A 19,421-nucleotide genomic window follows, 5' to 3' on the forward strand; every position below is an offset into this window, starting at 1 on the left:
AAATTTTAATTCTGTTGTTATTAGAAGCTCTTCTTTTTGGTTAAACCATATTAAGAAGTTTTATATTAGTGCAAAGTACACCATGTTTAGCTTATCATAGTACCGATCACACAACAAATACGATTTCATGATTGTATCCACCAAACAAACGACAGTTACCCTGTTCTTTTTACGATCGCTGCGTCAGCTATCAGCGATCAATATTATAGTTATCTTCACGCGCAAGAATGTAGAGACTGACGCCGGAAGCGGTACCTTCTCCATTTTAAAGCAGTTGCAGCTATCATTTAATGGTCGCTACTTTTAACAGCGTCAGTGACGATGCACGCAAACCTTGTGAAAACTAAACGCAGCGACAACTTAATTATTCCCCACCATTTTTATTGCCTGGTTTCAAGTATAATTTTTGATCGCCGGTGGTGATCGCAGCGACACTGTGCCGAACAGGGCCAGTAAGACTGGGGACCATAGCTTTCAGGTGTTACGGTGGTGCGAGCAAGGGCGGAACTAGAAAAAAAAAAATTGGGGGAGGGCAAAATAAAATTATGCATAGAACTAAGGATAGGTTTGTTAAAAAATAGGGGGGTCAAATTGAAAACTAGCCAATATTTTACACTGAATCTTTAAAATGAGTTGGGGGCAGCTGCCCCCCCGTTATTCAATGTGGCTCAGCCACTGGGTGTGAGTGGAATAAGACTAATGCTAAACACACCCAAGTTTCCTCTCTTTTTCGTCTGTTGCTCAGGCGCTGTACAAACAAACGCCGACAACAGTGAAGGTTGAAGGTTGGGCTTCCTTGCTGGACCGGAGCCCGTTTCGAAAAAGTCCATTTTTGCTGATTGTGAAATACCTTTACTGGTTTTGGTTTTGACATCTTTCAATGTCTCTCTGTACCTCTTACTTCACTCGCAGACACAACCCTCACTTGCACTTTGTTTTCGTTTCAAGAAGAGACATGTAAATCTTGTGACAATAAGAATCTATGAAGATTCATAATCCATCAAATTTTGAATCTTTATCAAACTAAATAAGAAAAGAGAGCTAATCATCATTTATAAAAGCTTACATATAAAATTGTTGTTGATTCATCGAACGATCAGACAAAGAAATAGACATAGAGAGAAAGCAAGAGAGATTTACAGTAATTTCCATATAAATTGAGGATTGAGAAAGACAGAAGAACAGCTTTGTTTTTAAGAAGGAAGAACCTTCTTGACAATGTCTTCACTAAGAGCAGCGATCTGAGAATCCAAAGCCTTAATGGTTTCCTCCTTCTGCTTCTCCAAGCTCGCCAACGCTTCCTGCAGCTCCGCCTCCACCTTCTTCCTCCCTACCGCCAACTGCTCCTCCACCTCCACCTGCACCCACAAAAACATTAATGTCTTCTCACGATCTGAGACCACAATGCCCCCGTTAATGTTTCCCTTACCTGCGTCTCCTTCTTCATCTTATTAAGCGCGGCGGCGATCTCAGCCCTAGCCGCCCTCATCACAGCAGCAGCCTGTTCATCGAGCTCCTTCACCTCAGCGGAAGTGTCCTTCACGCTCGCGAGCTTCTCCTTAATCTCACCGTCTCTCTTATCCATAAAGTTCCCAAGCGGCGAGTAGTAGACTTTGTCGAGCGCGAACATGAGGAAGAGAAACTCCACGACGATGATCGGGAGCGTCAGGTTGAAGTCGAAGAGCTGCGCCTTCTCCATAGCTTCGGCCATCGAAGGGGGAGCCAGGGCGGCGATTAAAGCTAGAGACTTTACGGTGGCGGAGGAGAAAGACAGAGCCTTGCTGCTGAGGGAGGAGGAGATGGGTTTGGGGATCTGGGGGAGTTTGATGGATTTGGGGAGGTTGACGCGGGTTGGTTGAGTTGAGGAGGAGAGGGAGATGAGGGGTTTGGAGGAAGCCATTATCGAGTTAGCCATGGCTACACAAGCAGAGACAGAGAGAGGGAGAGAGCTTTGGCTTTGAGAGATGAGAGGATGCTCAAAAACTGATCTCTGTGTAATCTTCTTAGGAATGTTATCTCTTCTCTTCACCACACAAATAATCAAAGGCTGTGGTGGTGAGCTTACAAATGTAAAGGACCCTAAAATTTTTTATATAAAAAAAAAGTTGTATAAAAAATATTTGCATTTTTAATACTCTCCCGTTTTTTACAAAATCTTTATTTTAGAAAAAACAATTCTTAAAAAATATATTTTAATATTTTCTATGCATTAATTAATAATAAATCTTTTAAAACAATAGTTATGTTTATTGTAATTCATTTGGTTAAAATATGAAAATAGTTAATTAAAAAATATAGAAATTAATGGTATTAGCTTACTGTTATTTTATCACAAATTTAGAGTATTTACAAAAATAGTTATTCATTAATGATAAACTTGAAAAATAGTATCAATTGAAAATTTTCTTTAATATATTTTATATGTGTAAAAATTGTAAAATTATAATTCTTTTTAACAGACGGAGTTTATAATTACCTTTTAGTTAAATCGCAAATGTAAATGTACACAAATGATGTCAGACAAATAAAAACCAGACTTGTCTTACCATTAACCATAAATGTCATTGAAGATCACAGATGTTTTATTCTTACAAGAAGAACAAAGAGGATACAAGTCTCTTGTTACATGTCTAACCTTCACAAAGACAATCCTTGTATGCAGAACAATCTTAGTTTTGAGACAACACATTTATTCAACACCCGGTAACTCTACATATATCCACACACAAAAAATCACATCACAGATCAAGCTTATAAAGTTCATCCGTATCATCTAATCTTCATAATCCATTAATGCATGTGGATGTAGTACCATCAACGATTCCTGCATTCTCTAGGAGTCTCTCTGTCAACGACCAGAGCCTCCCAACTTCTGATTTCACCTCGGCAATACAATCGGCTGAACTGTTTTCGTTCTCTGGCACTACAACAATATCAGAATCTGCCTCCACACTCATGTCAGCTTGAGTTAAAAGCTCTGTGCTCATCTCCGCAAGCTTCTGCAACGCGCTCGTCGCAGCTTCCACTTCAAGTTGAGCCGCGTCAAGCTGAAGCTTCTCTATGGCTAGATCACCCATCGTTCTCCCCTCGATCCTCTCTTGTGCCAATGCATATAGCATTTTCAAATCTTCACTGTCATTAACCGTTTCTTCTTTTAGTTTCTTGACTTCCCTCTCCTTGGCTTCTAGTCTTCCCATGAGTACATTTATCTCTTCGTCCTTCAACGTCAGAGCCCTCTGCGCAGCTAAAACTTCCATTTCTTTCAACCGTAGATTCTCTCTGGTGAAGTTTAACTCCATCACTAGCCGTTTGTTCTCCATCCCGTAATCACCATAAGGCTGTTTCTCAAGTGGTTGTTGCTGCATCTGATCTTGAACCAATCTGCTCGTCAGCTCTGCGATTCTCCCCACCACCATCTCAGCTTCACTGGCTTGAATCTTGGAACTGCCTAACTCGCCTTCGATTCTGTTAAGGTGGACATCTTTCTCCTTCAGCAACTCAGTCGCCTGCGTAAGCTGATCTTCTCTAGTTCTCATAAGCATCTTCAGCTCTGTAACCTCCCGGTTCACTTCTTCTAACTGATTCCTCGCTACCGTGAGCTCTTCATCTTTCTCTTGAAGTAACAGCTCTAGAGAAGCTTGTTCAGACTTTAAATGCTGAATTTCTAGTTTAGCCTCCACCAAGCTTGACTCTTTCTCCTGAAGTAGAGTCTGCGAGAATTGAAACTCTTTAGTTCTTTTGTCAAGCTCGTCTTGAATGGTGGAGACATCATGCATAGCTTGCTCCAACAGAGATCTCTCTTTCTTCAACTCCTCTCGTAGCTCCTCAATCAGTTCTTTTTGGATTGATATCTCTCGCTCGAGTGCAAAGTTCTTAGCCTCAGCGACTCTGAGCTTTACTCTCTCACTCTCCACTTCACCGCAAGCATCTCTCAAGCTTTGCATATACGACAACACGCTTCTCCTCTGCTCCTCGAGTTCCTCTAACTGTTTTTCCAACAGTACTTCCTTTTCTCCCATCTGCTCTCTTGAAGATAACAAAGCTTCCCGAGAAGAAATTAGCTCGAATCTCACATCGGTTAGAAGCTTCTTCACTCTCCTAAAGTCCTCCATGGTTTCATTAGCTTCTCCTAAGCGCTTCACTGTCTCCCCCTGAAGCTTGCTCACTTCCTCCTGAGCCACTAACCACTCTTCCGTCTGCTTCTTCAAGTTAGCTTCTGTTTCTCTAAGCTTCTCCTGCTCAAGCTTCTTCGCCGCTGTAGAAACCTCTAGCTCCTCTTCCTTCTCCTTGAGTGCTCTCTGAAGCGCTTCTATCTCACCCTCTTGTCTCTCCACAATCTCATTCGCTTGGCTCAAGAGCAGTGACTTGTTCTCAAACTCAAAACTCGCCACGGAAGCCTCCTTGGTTTTGATTGAAATCTCAACGCGCATTCGATCCAGCTCACGTTCCTTAAAAGTCAATGACGACTGCATAGCGACAAGCTCCTCGTCTCTTTCCCTGAGCTTATGCTTTAACTCTTCAATCTCTCTGGCCTGTGAAGCTAACTCCACGTTCGCACGCTTCAGCTCCTCTTGTAGACTCTCGTGCTTCAAGGAAGCTTCGGAGATTACTCTCTCCCGTTTCTCCAACCCTTCCTTTGCTCGGTTTAGTTTCTTCTTCTCGGAGAGAACCTTCCTCTCTGCGTCCTGCAAGTCTTCTTCCCGTTTCAACAAAGCCATTAGCGCAGCTTGAAGGTCAGACTCAAGCCCCCCAAGGCTCGAGTAAGGAGGATACACCGAGTTCTCATTCGTTTGTTCCTGTGTCCGAGCGAATAGTTTATCCAAAAGAATCTTTGAAGGCTCCTCGGCTGTTCCATTGTCGTTGAAGCTTGGTCTTGTATTGTTCAGAACTGATTTAACAGTGAGTGAAGAACGTCTCTTTCCCTTTCTACAACTGGTGAGGAACGCAACAAGAGTCTTCTGCTTCTGGTTCACTCTTGTCTGCAATCAAGAAATAATAATACAACACATCAAAATAAAACTCAAAAGTCTTCATTTTTATTTAAGGTAAAGTAAAAAAAAAAAAAAAAGAGTAAAACTTGATGATTGTGGGCAGACATTAAGAATCATTCTGAGGAAAGCAAAGAATAATAAGAGAACAAAACCCAATAATAAGACAGCAAAAACATCATTAAAGTTCTGAGCTTTTTTCAAAAAAAGTCTAACAGAGGAAAGGTAAGTGAGAAAACCTGGCAGGGAGAGAGAGACGAGTAGGAAGACAGATTCAGGCGAATAGCCTGAGAGAAACCCATCACCAGAGCATATCACTCGAGCTCAAACACTAGAACCCTAAATCAATGTTTCAGAAACAGGATCAAATTAAAGAAGTGACCTTTAAAAGAGGGTTTAAGAGAGCAAACCCAAATCGAAGGAAGAAGAATCTAAGAAGGGAGAGGGAATACAAATGCAAAATGTAAAGCTGCAATAAGGTAAGGGAGGGGATCGCAGTGGAGAAGGCAATGGTATCATTGAAAAGGATCCGACTTTGGATAAAACTAAAATTTTATTTAATTTTTTGTTTTTAAGGATTTAAAAAAAAAATAGAAATAGAGGCTCGCATTGGCTGGCGAGTTGTGATCTTTCTTCGCTAAGGCCAAAAGTCCCTTTTGCCCTTATTCGCAAGTTTCATGTCGGCATGTCCACGTGTCAAATTCGCCGCCACGGGATCTGTTTTAAGGTTTTTTAATTAATGAACTGGCTTCGTTTTTAATCAGCCGCGTGGTTATAAATGGGCCAGATGGCTTAAAGAGCGTTGATTAGTAGTATTATAGTTTTCATTTTTAATGGATCTTATTTCCTTGGGTCAAGGATTAATGTAAAATTTATCATTATTCTATATATACTTTCACCTAAAATATAAGAATGTATTCTTTGGGTCCACATAAGGCCTTTTTATTATCAATAAGCCCAATAGTATTATAGGATCCATTATCGAACTCTCAGATCCTTTTAGTAGCATAACTAACAAAACGAACTCTCGTATGAGCAGGCTTTAATCCATATCTGGGCAGCCACATTCTCAACTATCTCCGAAAGGAGTCCAGCGCCCCAACGGAAAGGATGTTAAATCCATTGTGGCCAAGGCTCGAACCCGGTAGACGGACAGTACAGCTGTACTTTCTTTACCACCAAGCTACGAGCGCTTGATTTCATAAAAAATTATTAAAGTTAATCAAATACTGTTATTTAAATAAATAGTAATAAATTAAATTTATATAGAAGATAAATGTGACATAATTAGTCAAGGCTTTGGTTGAGGTACTTTGAAAGTCTTCGCAGTTCATGTCTTAATGCTTTTTGGTTTTTGCTGACTAAACTCTGGAGCTTGTTTGGCTCTAATTGAAGATATAAATCTCAATACTCTTGCAGTTAGTGTTAGGCAGTTGTTGGTGATCCGATTTTTCTGGTTGCGTCTTATTTTCTTATATAAAGGTTAATATATATATATATATATATATGGCGAGTCCAGGAGATGAAGAGCATGATCCAATTCTTGACGATAACAGAGAAGCTGAAGCAATATCTCAAGCTTGTGTTGGTGGTGAGAGAGATATGGCTCCTTCTGCTCCTGGGCCTTCAATCCAAAGATCTGGCTCTAGACCACAGCTTGATCTGAGCAAAGCTGAAATTCAAGGAAATTTGGAGGAGAGAGATCCCACCATTCTATTGCCTAATCAGTCTGATGATATCTCTCATTTGGCACTTGATATTGGTGGTATTGACTCTACATTTGTGTTTCCTTCTGCTTCTTTCAGAATTTTTTCAAGTGATGTGTTTGAAACTTGTAAAACCATTTAAGTTTATTTGGGACAGGATCTTTGATAAAGTTGCTGTATTTCTCACGGCACGAGGAGGACTACTCAAACGATGATGATAAGAGGAAGAGGACCATCAAGGAGAGGTTGGGTATCACCAATGGCAACTTGAGAAGCTATCCTGTTCTTGGTGGTAGACTTCACTTTGTCAAGTTTGAGACGCATAAAATAAACGAGTGCTTGGATTTTATTCACTCTAAGCAGCTTCATCGCCGAGGTATATTATTGCCTATTTCTCTTCTCATGCCAACCACTAGAATGCTGTGCTACTAAATGATTATGCTCAACCAATTGTTGTTTGAATCAATGAATTTAGATCCTTACCCTTGGAGTTCGAAGACCCTGCCTTTGGGGACTGGTGTTATCAAGGTAATTGGCATTTTGATGCCTTGGTGTGTCTTCTTGTAATGAGATTAGTTGATTATTGCTTGTTTGAACATATGAGTCAGGCGTAAGTGTGTATCTTACAGGTCACAGGTGGAGGGGCTTATAAATTTGCAGACTTGTTCAAGGAACGTCTAGGCGTTAGTATTGAAAAAGAAGATGAAATGCATTGCCTCGTCTCTGGAGCTAATTTTTTACTCAAAGTAAGTAAAGACCTTTCTTTATTCAGCATACCTTGTGTCCATTACTAGCATTGCTAAACAGAAACGTGATTGCAAGCTCTCATTATGTGTGGCCAGCTGATTTGTTTGGTGAAGTTCTCTGTGTGTGTTACATATAAGTTCTGATAAGGCTAATGTCATTATATTCATTTTAACGTTTTCTCTGCAGGCTATTCGACATGAAGCCTTCACGCACATGGAGGCTGAGAAAGAATTTGTACAGATAGATCCCAACGACTTGTATCCCTATCTTCTTGTTAACGTTGGTTCTGGTGTCAGCATAATCAAGGTGTTTGTTTACTTTTGCTTTTTTTTTTCATCTATACACTGTTGTGGTTCCTCTAGATTTCACTGCAAGGCTTTTCAAAGTGCAGGTTGATGGAGAAGGAAAGTTTGAACGTGTGAGTGGGACAAATGTTGGTGGTGGTACCTATTGGGGTTTAGGCAAACTTCTAACCAAGTGCAAGAGGTTATAATGGATCTGATTTTCTTTAACTGCTTCTTTATCTTCTTTTTCTTCCTATACTTAACAATGTTTTTTTTATGTTTTAGCTTTGATGAACTGCTAGAACTCAGCCAAAAGGGAGACAATAGTACCATTGACATGCTTGTTGGTGATATTTACGGTGGCATGGATTACTCCAAGGTATGAGTCTGTTTTTTTTCTGTTTTAAACAAGAATGCTTAATAGTGATTCTCATTAATCAATTATACAGATTGGCCTCTCTGCTTCAACAATAGCTTCTAGTTTTGGCAAGGCCATCTCTGAAAACAAGGAACTTGAAGATTACAGACCTGAAGATATCTCCTTGTCTCTTTTGCGGATGATCTCATACAACATTGGACAGGTAATGAGATCCTGTGTCCAAAGGTTTCACTGTCTCTGTATGTGATAATATTATAGTGTTACTGATTTGTATTTTTCCATGTAGATATCGTATTTGAACGCCCTTCGCTTTGGGTTAAAACGAATATTCTTTGGAGGATTTTTCATAAGGGGCCATGCATATACCATGGACACAATCTCGTTTGCTGTGCATTTCTGGTAACTTTCACTTGCAAAACTTGAACCTAGACGTGTTATGTGTAGTCCACTTTAATTTTGGTGTTTTTGATCACACCTCAGGTCGAAAGGTGAGATGCAAGCTATGTTCTTGAGGCATGAAGGCTTTCTTGGTGCTCTTGGTGCGTTCATGAGCTACGAGAAGCACGGATTGGATGATTTAATGTCTCATCAGTTGGTTGAGAGGTTCCCAATGGGTGCACCATACACTGGAGGAAATATTCATGGACCACCACTCGGTGATCTTAACGAGAAGGTACTTTACCATTATAGAATATGATGTTCTTGAAACTGGATAGTAATTTAATTTTGTCAATTGTTTGATCTTTCACGGCCGAATGATCTTTCCATGCGTGTCTGCCACTAGAATATCTTTAAGAGTCTGGTTTTGAGCAGAGAATTTATATTATTAGGTATATGTTATGTATAAGCTACTTATCAAATCAATGATCTGCAGAACAATTCGAACTCTGTAAGAATAAACATATTGTTATTCTTGTATTGATATCATTGCCTGTGCAGTATGCTGATTCTTTCTTAATTTTAAAAAGTATCACTTTTATGTGACAGAACGATTAATAAAAAGCAAGATTAAGAATCATAAGTCCTCGTCTATATTATATTCTATTACTCAGGGAGACTGATTTGCTCTATTGATTTCTGGTCATCTATAAAATACAGATAAATCTTTTCTTTGTTTTACGTTATATATCCATTGACTTTTGAGTACAAGTTGGAATCAGGTGCTCTTACTCCTTTTTTAAACTTTTCTTTCTCTAATTCTAAAGCGACATCACTCCAACTAGTTTATAAGTGTTTTGTATTTTAACTCCGGTTTTGGATTTTAAAGTGGGGTCTGCTTTCTCTTGGTTGCTTTCAGATTTCGTGGATGGAGAAGTTTGTGCGTAGAGGGACTGAAATAACTGCGCCTGTACCGATGACTCCATCAAAAACCACTGGCCTTGGAGGGTTTGATGTTCCTTCATCAAGAGGTAGTCCGCTAAGATCTGACGCCAGTGCTTTAAATATTGGCGTTCTCCATCTTGTGCCCACGCTAGAGGTGTTCCCTTTGCTGGCTGACCCCAAAACGTAAGTGGAGTGTCCCTGAGTACATATATTTCATGATACTTGAGGCTACACGTTCTTTGTTTGTGTTAAATCGATTTGTTTTACTCCAGGTATGAGCCTAACACTATTGACTTATCAGACCAAGGCGAACGAGAGTGAGTAATAACTAATAAGTCGATGCTAATCTTCCAAAACATTGGTTTTATTTTTTGAGACCACTGTTTTAGATTGTTTATTGTTTTGGTGTATAGGTACTGGCTCAAAGTTCTGTCTGAGCATTTGCCAGACCTCGTTGATACGGTAACTACTAAAAAGTTAACACTTAGGAGTTTGATTCCACCTTCTTTTTGGGTGGTAAAGATTCTTTATGGCTCTTTAACACATGATTTTACTTTGATTCTATGGACATGGCTATAGGCTGTGGCAAGTGAAGGAGGAACTGAGGATGCGAAAAGGCGCGGTGATGCTTTTGCTCGTGCTTTTTCTGCTCACTTGGCAAGGTCTGGCTCATCACACAACAAACATAAAATTCAAGAAAATCTTTATTTTTTTGTTGCCTTCGGCTGTGTAGATTGATGGAAGAGCCAGCTGCATATGGAAAGCTGGGGCTAGCAAATCTCTTGGAACTTAGGGAAGAATGCTTAAGGGAGTTTCAGTTTCTTGATGCCTATAGAAGCATCAAGCAAAGGTAGTATAACACAGTAGTCCTATGATCACTTTCCTACTTGAGAGTTTCTCTTATGCTCTCTCTCTTTTCTTCGGTATTGATAGGGAGAACGAGGCATCACTTGCTGTTTTACCAGATTTACTAGAGGAGCTTGATTCAATGAACGAGGAGGCGAGGTTGCTTACACTAATAGAAGGTGTTCTTGCTGCAAACATATTCGACTGGGGATCTAGAGCATGTGTGGATCTATACCGCAAAGGAACCATTATTGAGATATACAGAATGAGTCGTAACAAGATGCAGAGACCCTGGAGGGTAAGAGAGACAAGACCACCTATTATTATTTTCCTGAGGTTACTTATTGTTTTTGCTAATTGTTAGTTTTTAAGCATAAATCAGGTAGATGATTTTGATGCTTTCAAAGAAAGGATGCTTGGGTCTGGAGGTAAGCAGCCTCATCGACATAAAAGAGCGTTACTCTTTGTTGATAACTCAGGAGCTGATGTCATTCTTGGGATGCTTCCTCTTGCCAGAGAGTTTCTTCGCCGTGGGACTGAAGTATGTTATCTCTCTCCCTAGCTCTTTCATAAAACCATAGTTGAGAGGAACACTAAACAAATTGTTATTATGCTTCTATAGGTTGTTCTGGTGGCAAACTCTCTTCCTGCTCTTAATGATGTGACTGCTATGGAACTTCCTGATATAGTAGCCGGGGCTGCTAAGGTACCGTTGGTTTAATTTTCGATTCATAATCATTATGTCATTAACTCTTTTTGGTATTTATTTTGCTCTTGAAGCACTGTGATATCTTGAGGAGAGCTGCAGAAATGGGAGGCTTACTTGTGGATGCGATGGTGAATCCAGGAGATGGGTCGAAGAAGGATTCAACTTCAGCACCATTGATGGTTGTTGAAAATGGATGTGGAAGTCCTTGCATTGACCTCAGACAAGTCAGCTCCGAGCTTGCAGCTGCTGCTAAAGAAGCTGATCTTGTATACACTAAACATCTTCTCTGTTTATACTTTGGAAAAACTTTAAAACACTCAGATGAGATAAGCTTTGGTCATTGTTTGACGGTATTGCAGGTTATTTTGGAAGGTATGGGAAGAGCTCTTCACACAAACTTCAACGCCCAATTCAAATGCGAGTCTCTCAAGGTTTGAAACCTCAAGTTTTTACTCTAGAATTGCTATTGAAACTCTTGATTGAAACCTTTCTCTTCTTTTCTTTTTGCAGCTAGCAATGGTTAAGAATCAGAGATTAGCTGACAAGTTGATAAAGGGAAACATATATGACTGTGTTTGCAGATACGAGCCTCCCTCTGTTTCTCAAATGTAACCAAACTGAAAAGCGAACCAAGAACTGAATCGAGTTGTAATACAATTTAAGGACCAAGGTTTGAGGATTGATAATGCAAATACAATAATACAAACAAACATACGCAATAGTCAATACGCATGTTTTTGCTTATGTACTTATCAAAAGGGGGTGTGTTCAAATGTGTGTATATAACATATATATATTGATTACACAGCTTCAACTAATTTTGCTTCTCCAAGAGAGAGACCGTTTTGTAATAGAAAGCGACCAGTCCTTTCATAAAAAGAAGATAAAAATTGGCAGTTCTCGTTTTGAACTCTATTCTCAGGACAAAGCCAACTATTATGATTATAGTACCTATATGTTCAGTGTTTCCGTTGATGCCTCCTCTTTCTCGTCACCATTTTCCTCGTTCACCACATCTTCGGTTTTCTTTACGTCTTTTTGGAGAGCACGAAGCATTGCAGAGTTCACCTGTTTTCTCAATTTGGCATTCTCAACAAAGATGTTTGCTAATATTTTCCTTAGCTCGTCCTCCATGATTCTTGTTTCAGCATCGATGCTGAGAGATTTATCAATGTCTTGAGCAGCTTCATCGAACCCGGCAAGCAGCTGAGCCTGAAAATGGCCACCATTGTTAAAACTTGTAAAATGCAACCCGCAGCAGTGTTACAAACAAGGTTTTCTTAGCAATGCTGCAGCCAAAAACTAACTACCTTACACTAACAAATTAACTTCATCCTGATGCATACATATATCAAAGACGCAGTGAAAAGCAACTCCTACTAGAAGAAACCATGGATGTGACTGGGTAAACTAAGTTGGGAATTTTAAAAGTAGATAAAGCAGAGATGCAGCAATACCTCCTCAATTTGATCATCAGATATTGATAGCAAACGCAAAGCATCTGATACTGTAGTTGAGTCCTCTATAAAGTTACCATTTCCGTCAGTTGACAAATTCAAGTTGTACTCTTTAAGCCGGTCGTGGAGAATTCTGCAGTCACTAAGCAACTTTTTCCTACCAGATACCGTGTTCTCAAGTAGTTTTCTCTCATGTTCAAGTAGTTTCTGAAAAGTGAAACATGTTCCAGGCTCAGTAAACTCCACAAACCCATGGTGCTGCCAAATTAGAAAATATATATAATACTATAGGAGCCAGAAATTACCTCCGCTTCAGTTTTATCTATCAAAGATTGAGTCAGCTCCTTTTCTAGTTCCACATGAGAACGCCTCAGAGATTTGACCTCTTTGACCAGAACTTTAATATCTGCTTTTGATTTTGCCTCTAACTCCTCATATCGTCTGGAGAGATCCTCCAGTTGTTGGTTTCTGGCATCCAATTCTTTTGACAAAACATGTCTCTCAGAAATACTTGACTGTTCAGTGGGTTCTGCATGTGAGCTCCCATCCTGTTGAAATGATTTGAATCAGCGTGCTTCTCTATGATAGGGAAATTATGTACGTCTATGCGAACCAGTTTGGTTGCAGATATAATTCAATAGACATGTGACTATGACTATTTCAAATCATACCTCTCTCGATTTTAACTTCATTTCCATCTCGTAGGATTTTTGTCTAAGTTCTTGCATATCCCACTGCATCTGAGTAAATCTTTCCCTCTCGGTCATAATAGCTTGCTCCAAATTCTCTTTGCTTCTCTGCTTAGTAGTTTCAAGCTCCCCTTCTAGATCATTAACCTGCACAGTACAAGAAGATTACAACACTACCATTCGCTTCAAAGAAAAAAAAGGATAAGAACCAGATGTTTATAACCAAAAATGAAAAGAAACATAAACACACAGAATTCATAGTTACTTTTCTTATTGTACCTTTTTGTTCAGGTATTCTTTGACCGCTATCTCTTGATTTAGTCTTGCTATAAGATCCTCCATATCTGTTTTTGCATTGACAAGTCTCTCATTCGTGGCTAACATAATCTTGTTCAATTTCTTACGCAGTTCCAGTGGAAGAACTATTTGTGCACTACCCTGCCTCTCCGGGTTACAAACAAGTCCAGTTCCAAGCGATGCACCCGCACCTCGGTGCAGATCCAGGTGGCTATCACTGCTTGAACTTAGGAGACCAGATGTTGATGTCTCACCGGTGTGTAGAGAAAACCCGTCAGCACTCTCAAAAGAAAGATTTCTATCATGCATAACTGAGTGAGCTAACGGTTCTGGTTCAGAGAGAAGTCGTGAGCAATTATTAGCTAGAAGTGCACCTTTAGAAGCATTTCCATTATACACATCTTTCCCTGGGATATTATTGACATATCTTGATCGAACTTTATGTTTGGGAAAGTCTTCAAGCTGATCTAGAATAGTTTGGCTCATTGAAAGTCCCTCGTCAATGTTGGACATGCTTAAGTTAAGTATCTTCTCCATTGGATTTGTTACTTCTTCATCCAGAGTTAGATCCTCAGTACCAATTTCAGAAACATCATCCTGTCCTAAACTTGGAGATCCAAACTCAGACGTTTCATAAGCAGTATCACTGCCATAGTCAGATGTGAGAGAAGAACCGCCGCCAGTCTGAAACAAGCTCAAACTTGGGTGAACCATTGGTGACGAACTTGTGCTATTTTTATCATTAGTGGCATCAGAAGCATTCTGATCGACATCTTGGCATGCTGAAATGAAACATCACGTTAGACTCTTATGACATGTAACAGGATTTACCAATGCACGGCTTAAGAGCATAGTGTTTTAGATCATACCAGACCTAGCAGCAGCTTCCAGTTCAAGAAAGGATGCAACTACGACACTTCTTGCGAATTCTATATCCGATAATAGCTTCGTTATCCACTCCTCAAGAGAGCACCTTCTCTGCAACAAGGTGACAGCTATCACTTGCGAAACAGATACTTTACATGAATAATTTTATGCTCAGTACATGGCTTTCCTCATATTTACACATTTGCAATATTCGTGCTTAAAGGGAAATAAATAGGACAAAAACAGAGGAAACTGAGAGTAACAGCAGTTCGTAAGTGACCTAATGCAGTTAGTCCCAGGAAAACTACATACCTCTTCTAACAATGCTCTACTTTTCATACGTAACAGCCCTTTGGGTGGAGCTGATGGAAAACTCTTTCTGGGAAATTCTCTTTTAAGCTGAAAGGAAGACATGAATGTGCATACGCCGTCAAGCACATTGCAGTTAATCAATATCGTTGAGAAGTGAAAAAAAAAACAGAGATTTGGATAGGGCGATTATAAAAGAGAACAATTTCTTACATCCGTCAATAGCTTTAGAAAATCATTAAACCTTCTCAGCACTCCCCGCATTGTAGTCACACCTTCAGGGGATTGCACACTTATCTGAACCCTGTAAAACTGTTCCTCTAAAATGTTACATACGTAAGTAAAGTTCAACTAAATATTGGAATAATTTAAGACATGCACACAACAACAAAATTCTTCAGCTGCAATAAAAAAAAAGGCACACGACAGTAAATAATTTATGAAGAACAAGAAACAAATATATCATTGTTCATGTTAATGTTTATTCATCCAGAGACTTTCAAAATATGGGTTGACATAACCAGTTCAGTAAACACTGCAAAAGTATGCACTTGAAAGAGATAAAACAGTGGAGATTTAAGTTATTTTCAATTACCACAACAGGATCTGAATTTCTTGATTTAGGAAGGACAACCCATGAAGGTATCGTAACACAATAACTCCATCCGGTTCGAGGGTCATGAGGCCAAACAGTATCTCTACCACTCTGCACAAAATTAAATAAAAAAATATCATTGCCTTGAAGTCTCCATACATATATGAAGGGAATCACCAATTGTACGAAGTAGCTTCAGCTAATAGTTAGGAATCTACCCGTGGACTTAGTAGCTAAACTATTCACAATTCTCTCAAGTCCTAAACGGGATTCAGCAGACATAGCAAGAACAAAGGATGCAGAAATCGAGCAACAGCACTAACCCATTTGCGAGGGGGAGGACTCCAATCCATCCCCAACGGAAGCGGCGACGTTCCGTCATGCCTGTGTTTCGGCGGACTCCGTCTCTGCATCGTCTCCACCAAACTCTACCTACTTCTCTCCAGATTCCGATCAAATCCAATCGGAGACGCGATCGAGCGTTAATTTTCCCGATCGAAATTAGGCAAACTCCAAACGGGAATCTGAGGAAGAGATCGAGGAGTAGGGTTTATGAGGATGGTCAGATCGAGGTGGAATTGAGAGAGAGAGAGAGAGAGAGAGGGAGAGGAGAAGGGAGCAGATGGCGTCTCTCGGGGTCTTCTCTTCCTCTGGTTCAATTTCCACGGACCACGGCGATAACGGCGGTGTCGTCTTCTTTAACGGAAAATCCGAGAGGATACCACGTCATCTGACGGAGGCGCCAATTCTACCGTTACCGTGTATATATATATGTGTCCCCACACCCCCCCACCTTCTTCCCGTGAGATTCGGTTTGGGTTATGTGACTCGTGAACCACGTTTTGGGTTTTATGAATTGCGTTGTTTATCGAAGGCTGAGTTTTGTTGGGCTTAGCCTCATTGGTTTTCATTTAGAACCAAAACTGGCTTTTTATTTTTTTTGGTTTATCTTGGCTGGAAACACATCTCCACTTCTTTTTTTTTCCAACTGAAATTTTATTAAAAGGGACAAAGTACAAACAGACGAACCCCAAAAACAAATATTACACAAAGAGGTCCAACAAACATGCAAACTACACTTTACAAAACTATGGGCCGTAAGCCCATATAAAACGCCCGTTGAGGAAGAAGGCGACACGTCGCCCACCAGATGTCTGATCGCCCAGCGATCAATGGACACGCGTCAAGGCACGGGTCACCATCTTCCACCGGAACCAGAGGTTAGACACGACGGAACTCCACCGTCAGCGGAGATGAACCAAAGGAGAACCGTTCAACGGAACCGTCTTCACAGAAACTCGACCCGAGGCATCAGTCTGGGGGATCTACGAATCACAAGAGAAACTTCAATCGCCTTCAATCGATCCAAAAAGTCTCCAACTTTTTTGCATGAACGAACTGGCTTCTTTAAAGATAAAAGTAAGCTTGAAGAAGCAAAAGCCCAAACAATTAGGGAGAAAGAAATATCAGAGGATTGGAAGGAGAGGTATCTGAGACAGAGAAGCTCAAGAGTCGCAGATCAAACGGCGGAGAAAAGACCTCGAAGATAGCCGGCAAAAACAGCCCGAAAATAGCCCGCGAAAACAGTGCTTAGGAAGTCACCGTCTTCCGGAAACATAAGCCGACAAAGCCAACGCTAAAAGAACCACCGCTTCTCGGAGTCGAAAACCCAACGGACTGGATACAAGCCAGAAAGGAAACCGGCGTATGGTTTCATCTCATCACTATAGAGAGGGAACCTTATCACAAAGACTTCACATCTCCACTTCTAAAATTCAAGTGGGTATAAATGATGAGATCATCAAACTTAATTTCAAAGGATTTGGTGAAATAAGATAACAAAAAAAAATTCAGATGCTCGGAATATTTTATATTTATGATTTTCAGTTTTTTAATATGTGTACAAAAAACTGAAATCATTCAAAACTTAATTTGTTAAATTTCTTTTTGTTATTTATAAGATAATAAATATATTTTTCTTGTCAGCAGATAATATATAGTATATGATATAAATAATATATAGTATATGATATAAATATATTTTTTATTTTTATAATATTTACTTATTCAGAAATGAGAATGTAAAATCTGTAGCTATCCTAAAAATTTAATATTTTCAAATCTGACAAAGGCGAAAAGGTCTCTCCAGCTAAACTCCAAAAGAGGAGAGAGAGAGAGAGAGAGAGAGATTCAATCATCTGCAGAGCAGAGAGGTGATAGGCTAATTGGCTCTCCTTTCTCTCTGATTGATCTGGCGATTCGTCTGCCTCGCTCGGTTTCCGCGGGAAACCTTCTTCGTTGACCTTCCTTTCCCCTCTCTCTCTTACGCGTGCGTCGCCCTTTGTTGATTCCGTCATGGCGATTCTGTACGCGCTGGTGGCGCGTGGGACGGTGGTGCTCGCGGAGTTCACCGCGACGTCCACGAACGCGAGCACGATCGCCAAGCAGATCCTGGAGAAGGTCCATGGGAACAACAACGACAGCAACGTCTCCTACTCTCAGGACCGCTACGTCTTCCACGTTAAACGCACCGATGGCCTCACCGTCCTCTGTATGGCCGAGGAAACCGCCGGCCGTACGTCCTCCTCCTATGAACTAAAGTTTTGATCTTTCGTGAAACTGAATTTCAAAGTTTTAATCTTTTATGTATTTGATATGTCTGATTCGAATATTCTATGAACTAAAGTTTTGTTTTTTTTGTATGGTAATAATATCTCAGGGAGGATTCCGTTTACGTTTCTGGAAGATATTCACCAGAGGTTCGTGAGGACTTACGGCAGAGCAGTTCATACAGCGCAAGCTTACGCCATGAACGACGAGTTCTCTAGAGTTCTTAGTCAGCAGATTGAGTATTACTCTAATGATCCCAACGCCGACAGGATTAATCGGATTAAGGGTGAAATGAGTCAGGTCCTGAGTTTCTCTTATTACTAAGATTGTATATACGTGTCCTTTTACGCTGACATACAACATTCTTGTAGGTGCGGGATGTCATGATAGAGAACATTGACAAAGTGCTAGATAGAGGTGAACGCTTGGAGCTACTCGTCGACAAAACCGCCACTATGCAAGGGAATACATTCCGTTTCAGGAAGCAAGCTCGCCGTTTCAGAAGCACCGTGTGGTGGAGAAATTGCAAGCTCACGTATGTTTCTTTTCATGTAACTTTTGGATGTTGCATGAATCGAAGATTGTTACTAACTGTGTTTTCTTCTTGCAGGTTCCTTTTAATACTTGTACTACTGGTGATCATATACATTGCCGTGGCCTTTGTCTGCCACGGACCTCTTCTACCATCTTGCATTTAAGTAAGTTGCATCTGCCTCTTAAGGAACCTTGGTCGTGTGCTTGTCGCTGTTATTTTGTCTGCTACTCTGATTTCGATCCTTATGTTTAAAAAATGTTCGTCTTACACTCTCACCTATATGGAAGTATTCTTATTTTATAGAGCAATGTGAAAGCTCATTGCTTTGCGATTGCAAGCTGTGTGTGAATTTGTGCTGTCATCATGTTCTATAACTTTTGGTGAGAAATGAACAGGCTTGCTTTGTTTATACAAGTTTTTGTAGTCATTGTGTTATTTATGTTTGCCAACACCAACTTCTAAAGACTTTGTAAGGTATCGCTCAAAATATTTTCCAAATAAATGAGACACACACAGTCACACACCAAAAGCCTTTTAGAATAAAGCTTTGGTTGACGGAAACAAATGCGAAAACATACATATGAAAAGGTTTATTTGTGGAAGAAATATATACGTAGAAGGAAAAGCTGATGACAATTGCTTTAAAATGTCTGAATTGCAGTGCATCCCTGCAAAAATGATTCAGCTTTTAAATGTACAAGGATGTTCCAAATATGAATGATGCCAAGTTGCAAACGCAGTCCATTTTCCCTAATATGATCAAAACGTTCACCTCTCATTCTTTGATTCTGTAATAATGTTTACAACTTTCTGTTCTTTTAATTTAAGCTATATAGCCTACCTATCAGGGCCGTGCCTGACTTTTTTGGGTCCCCAAGCACAAAATATATTTTTGGCCCTTCAATTACTTATCATAGAAAAAAATTAAAATTTATGGGACAAAAAATTGAACCTCCAACCCTTTGTAGGAAAGAATTGGACAAAGACCTGTAGAACTAACCACACTTTGTTAAAAAACTTGGCCCTTAAAATAGTTATACACATCAGGACCCCAAGCATGTGCTTGATCAACCTATAGTC

The 19,421-nt window shown here is 40.0% G+C and overlaps 5 protein-coding genes across 5 annotated transcripts; 2 read left to right on the forward strand and 3 right to left on the reverse strand.

Annotated features, from left to right (window-relative positions):
* Positions 1-1,028: 1,028 nt before the first annotated feature.
* LOC106399213 (ATP synthase subunit b', chloroplastic) lies at positions 1,029-2,128 on the reverse strand. The gene is made up of 2 exons (XM_013839688.3): positions 1,430-2,128; positions 1,029-1,358 (listed from the first exon to the last, which is right to left on the reverse strand). Exons 1-2 carry the CDS (start codon positions 1,913-1,915, stop codon positions 1,194-1,196), a joined length of 651 nt encoding a protein of 216 aa, XP_013695142.1. The 5' UTR covers positions 1,916-2,128; the 3' UTR covers positions 1,029-1,193.
* Positions 2,129-2,559: 431 nt separating this feature from the next.
* On the reverse strand, positions 2,560-5,581 carry LOC106399212 (golgin subfamily A member 6-like protein 7). Its single transcript, XM_048745237.1, has 3 exons — positions 5,441-5,581; positions 5,228-5,327; positions 2,560-4,979 (listed from the first exon to the last, which is right to left on the reverse strand). Exons 2-3 carry the CDS (start codon positions 5,288-5,290, stop codon positions 2,781-2,783), a joined length of 2,262 nt encoding a protein of 753 aa, XP_048601194.1. The 5' UTR covers positions 5,291-5,327; positions 5,441-5,581; the 3' UTR covers positions 2,560-2,780.
* Positions 5,582-6,286: 705 nt separating this feature from the next.
* On the forward strand, positions 6,287-11,703 carry LOC106399210 (pantothenate kinase 2). Its single transcript, XM_013839684.3, has 21 exons — positions 6,287-6,753; positions 6,852-7,070; positions 7,170-7,222; positions 7,324-7,440; positions 7,628-7,747; positions 7,833-7,927; positions 8,011-8,104; positions 8,175-8,306; positions 8,391-8,503; positions 8,585-8,777; positions 9,402-9,610; positions 9,700-9,744; positions 9,841-9,889; positions 10,007-10,089; positions 10,161-10,277; positions 10,361-10,571; positions 10,656-10,814; positions 10,896-10,979; positions 11,054-11,248; positions 11,342-11,413; positions 11,493-11,703. The coding sequence occupies exons 1-21, from the start codon at positions 6,495-6,497 to the stop codon at positions 11,592-11,594; spliced, it is 2,721 nt and encodes a 906-aa protein (XP_013695138.2). The 5' UTR covers positions 6,287-6,494; the 3' UTR covers positions 11,595-11,703.
* On the reverse strand, positions 11,680-15,937 carry LOC111212828 (PX domain-containing protein EREL1-like). The gene is made up of 10 exons (XM_022714429.2): positions 15,520-15,937; positions 15,197-15,307; positions 14,815-14,913; positions 14,605-14,691; positions 14,295-14,403; positions 13,408-14,207; positions 13,111-13,275; positions 12,745-12,987; positions 12,440-12,646; positions 11,680-12,194 (listed from the first exon to the last, which is right to left on the reverse strand). Exons 1-10 carry the CDS (start codon positions 15,607-15,609, stop codon positions 11,934-11,936), a joined length of 2,172 nt encoding a protein of 723 aa, XP_022570150.1. The 5' UTR covers positions 15,610-15,937; the 3' UTR covers positions 11,680-11,933.
* A 1,164-nt stretch (positions 15,938-17,101) lies between these two features.
* Positions 17,102-18,755, forward strand: LOC106370753 (vesicle-associated membrane protein 711-like). Its single transcript, XM_013810777.3, has 4 exons — positions 17,102-17,771; positions 17,916-18,106; positions 18,178-18,341; positions 18,417-18,755. Exons 1-4 carry the CDS (start codon positions 17,552-17,554, stop codon positions 18,502-18,504), a joined length of 663 nt encoding a protein of 220 aa, XP_013666231.2. The 5' UTR covers positions 17,102-17,551; the 3' UTR covers positions 18,505-18,755.
* The last annotated feature ends 666 nt before the right edge of the window (positions 18,756-19,421 follow it).

The sequence above is a fragment of the Brassica napus genome, chromosome C1, assembly GCF_020379485.1.
Source record: "Brassica napus cultivar Da-Ae chromosome C1, Da-Ae, whole genome shotgun sequence".
NCBI lineage: Eukaryota > Viridiplantae > Streptophyta > Magnoliopsida > Brassicales > Brassicaceae > Brassica > Brassica napus.

Bases quoted from the DNA above. Each gene is read 5' to 3' on its own strand.
- LOC106399213 (XM_013839688.3), bottom strand. From the start codon at position 1,915: ATGGCTAACTCGATAATGGCTTCCTCCAAACCCCTCATCTCCCTCTCC. The intron at 1,359-1,429 runs GTAAGGGAAACA...TTGTGGGTGCAG, and splicing joins AGATGAAGAAGGAGACGCAG to GTGGAGGTGGAGGAGCAGTT.
- LOC106399212 (XM_048745237.1), bottom strand. From the start codon at position 5,290: ATGGGTTTCTCTCAGGCTATTCGCCTGAATCTGTCTTCCTACTCGTCT. The intron at 4,980-5,227 runs GTTTTCTCACTT...TCTTGATTGCAG, and splicing joins CGTCTCTCTCTCCCTGCCAG to ACAAGAGTGAACCAGAAGCA.
- LOC106399210 (XM_013839684.3), top strand. From the start codon at position 6,495: ATGGCGAGTCCAGGAGATGAAGAGCATGATCCAATTCTTGACGATAAC. The intron at 7,748-7,832 runs GTGTTTGTTTAC...TTCAAAGTGCAG, and splicing joins CTGGTGTCAGCATAATCAAG to GTTGATGGAGAAGGAAAGTT. The intron at 8,105-8,174 runs GTATGAGTCTGT...TCAATTATACAG, and splicing joins GTGGCATGGATTACTCCAAG to ATTGGCCTCTCTGCTTCAAC.
- LOC111212828 (XM_022714429.2), bottom strand. From the start codon at position 15,609: ATGCAGAGACGGAGTCCGCCGAAACACAGGCATGACGGAACGTCGCCG. The intron at 14,208-14,294 runs GTATGATCTAAA...GTTTCATTTCAG, and splicing joins GGAAGCTGCTGCTAGGTCTG to CATGCCAAGATGTCGATCAG. The intron at 12,195-12,439 runs GTATTGCTGCAT...GGCCATTTTCAG, and splicing joins CTGATGATCAAATTGAGGAG to GCTCAGCTGCTTGCCGGGTT.
- LOC106370753 (XM_013810777.3), top strand. From the start codon at position 17,552: ATGGCGATTCTGTACGCGCTGGTGGCGCGTGGGACGGTGGTGCTCGCG. The intron at 17,772-17,915 runs GTACGTCCTCCT...ATAATATCTCAG, and splicing joins GGCCGAGGAAACCGCCGGCC to GGAGGATTCCGTTTACGTTT. The intron at 18,342-18,416 runs GTATGTTTCTTT...TTCTTCTTGCAG, and splicing joins TGGAGAAATTGCAAGCTCAC to GTTCCTTTTAATACTTGTAC.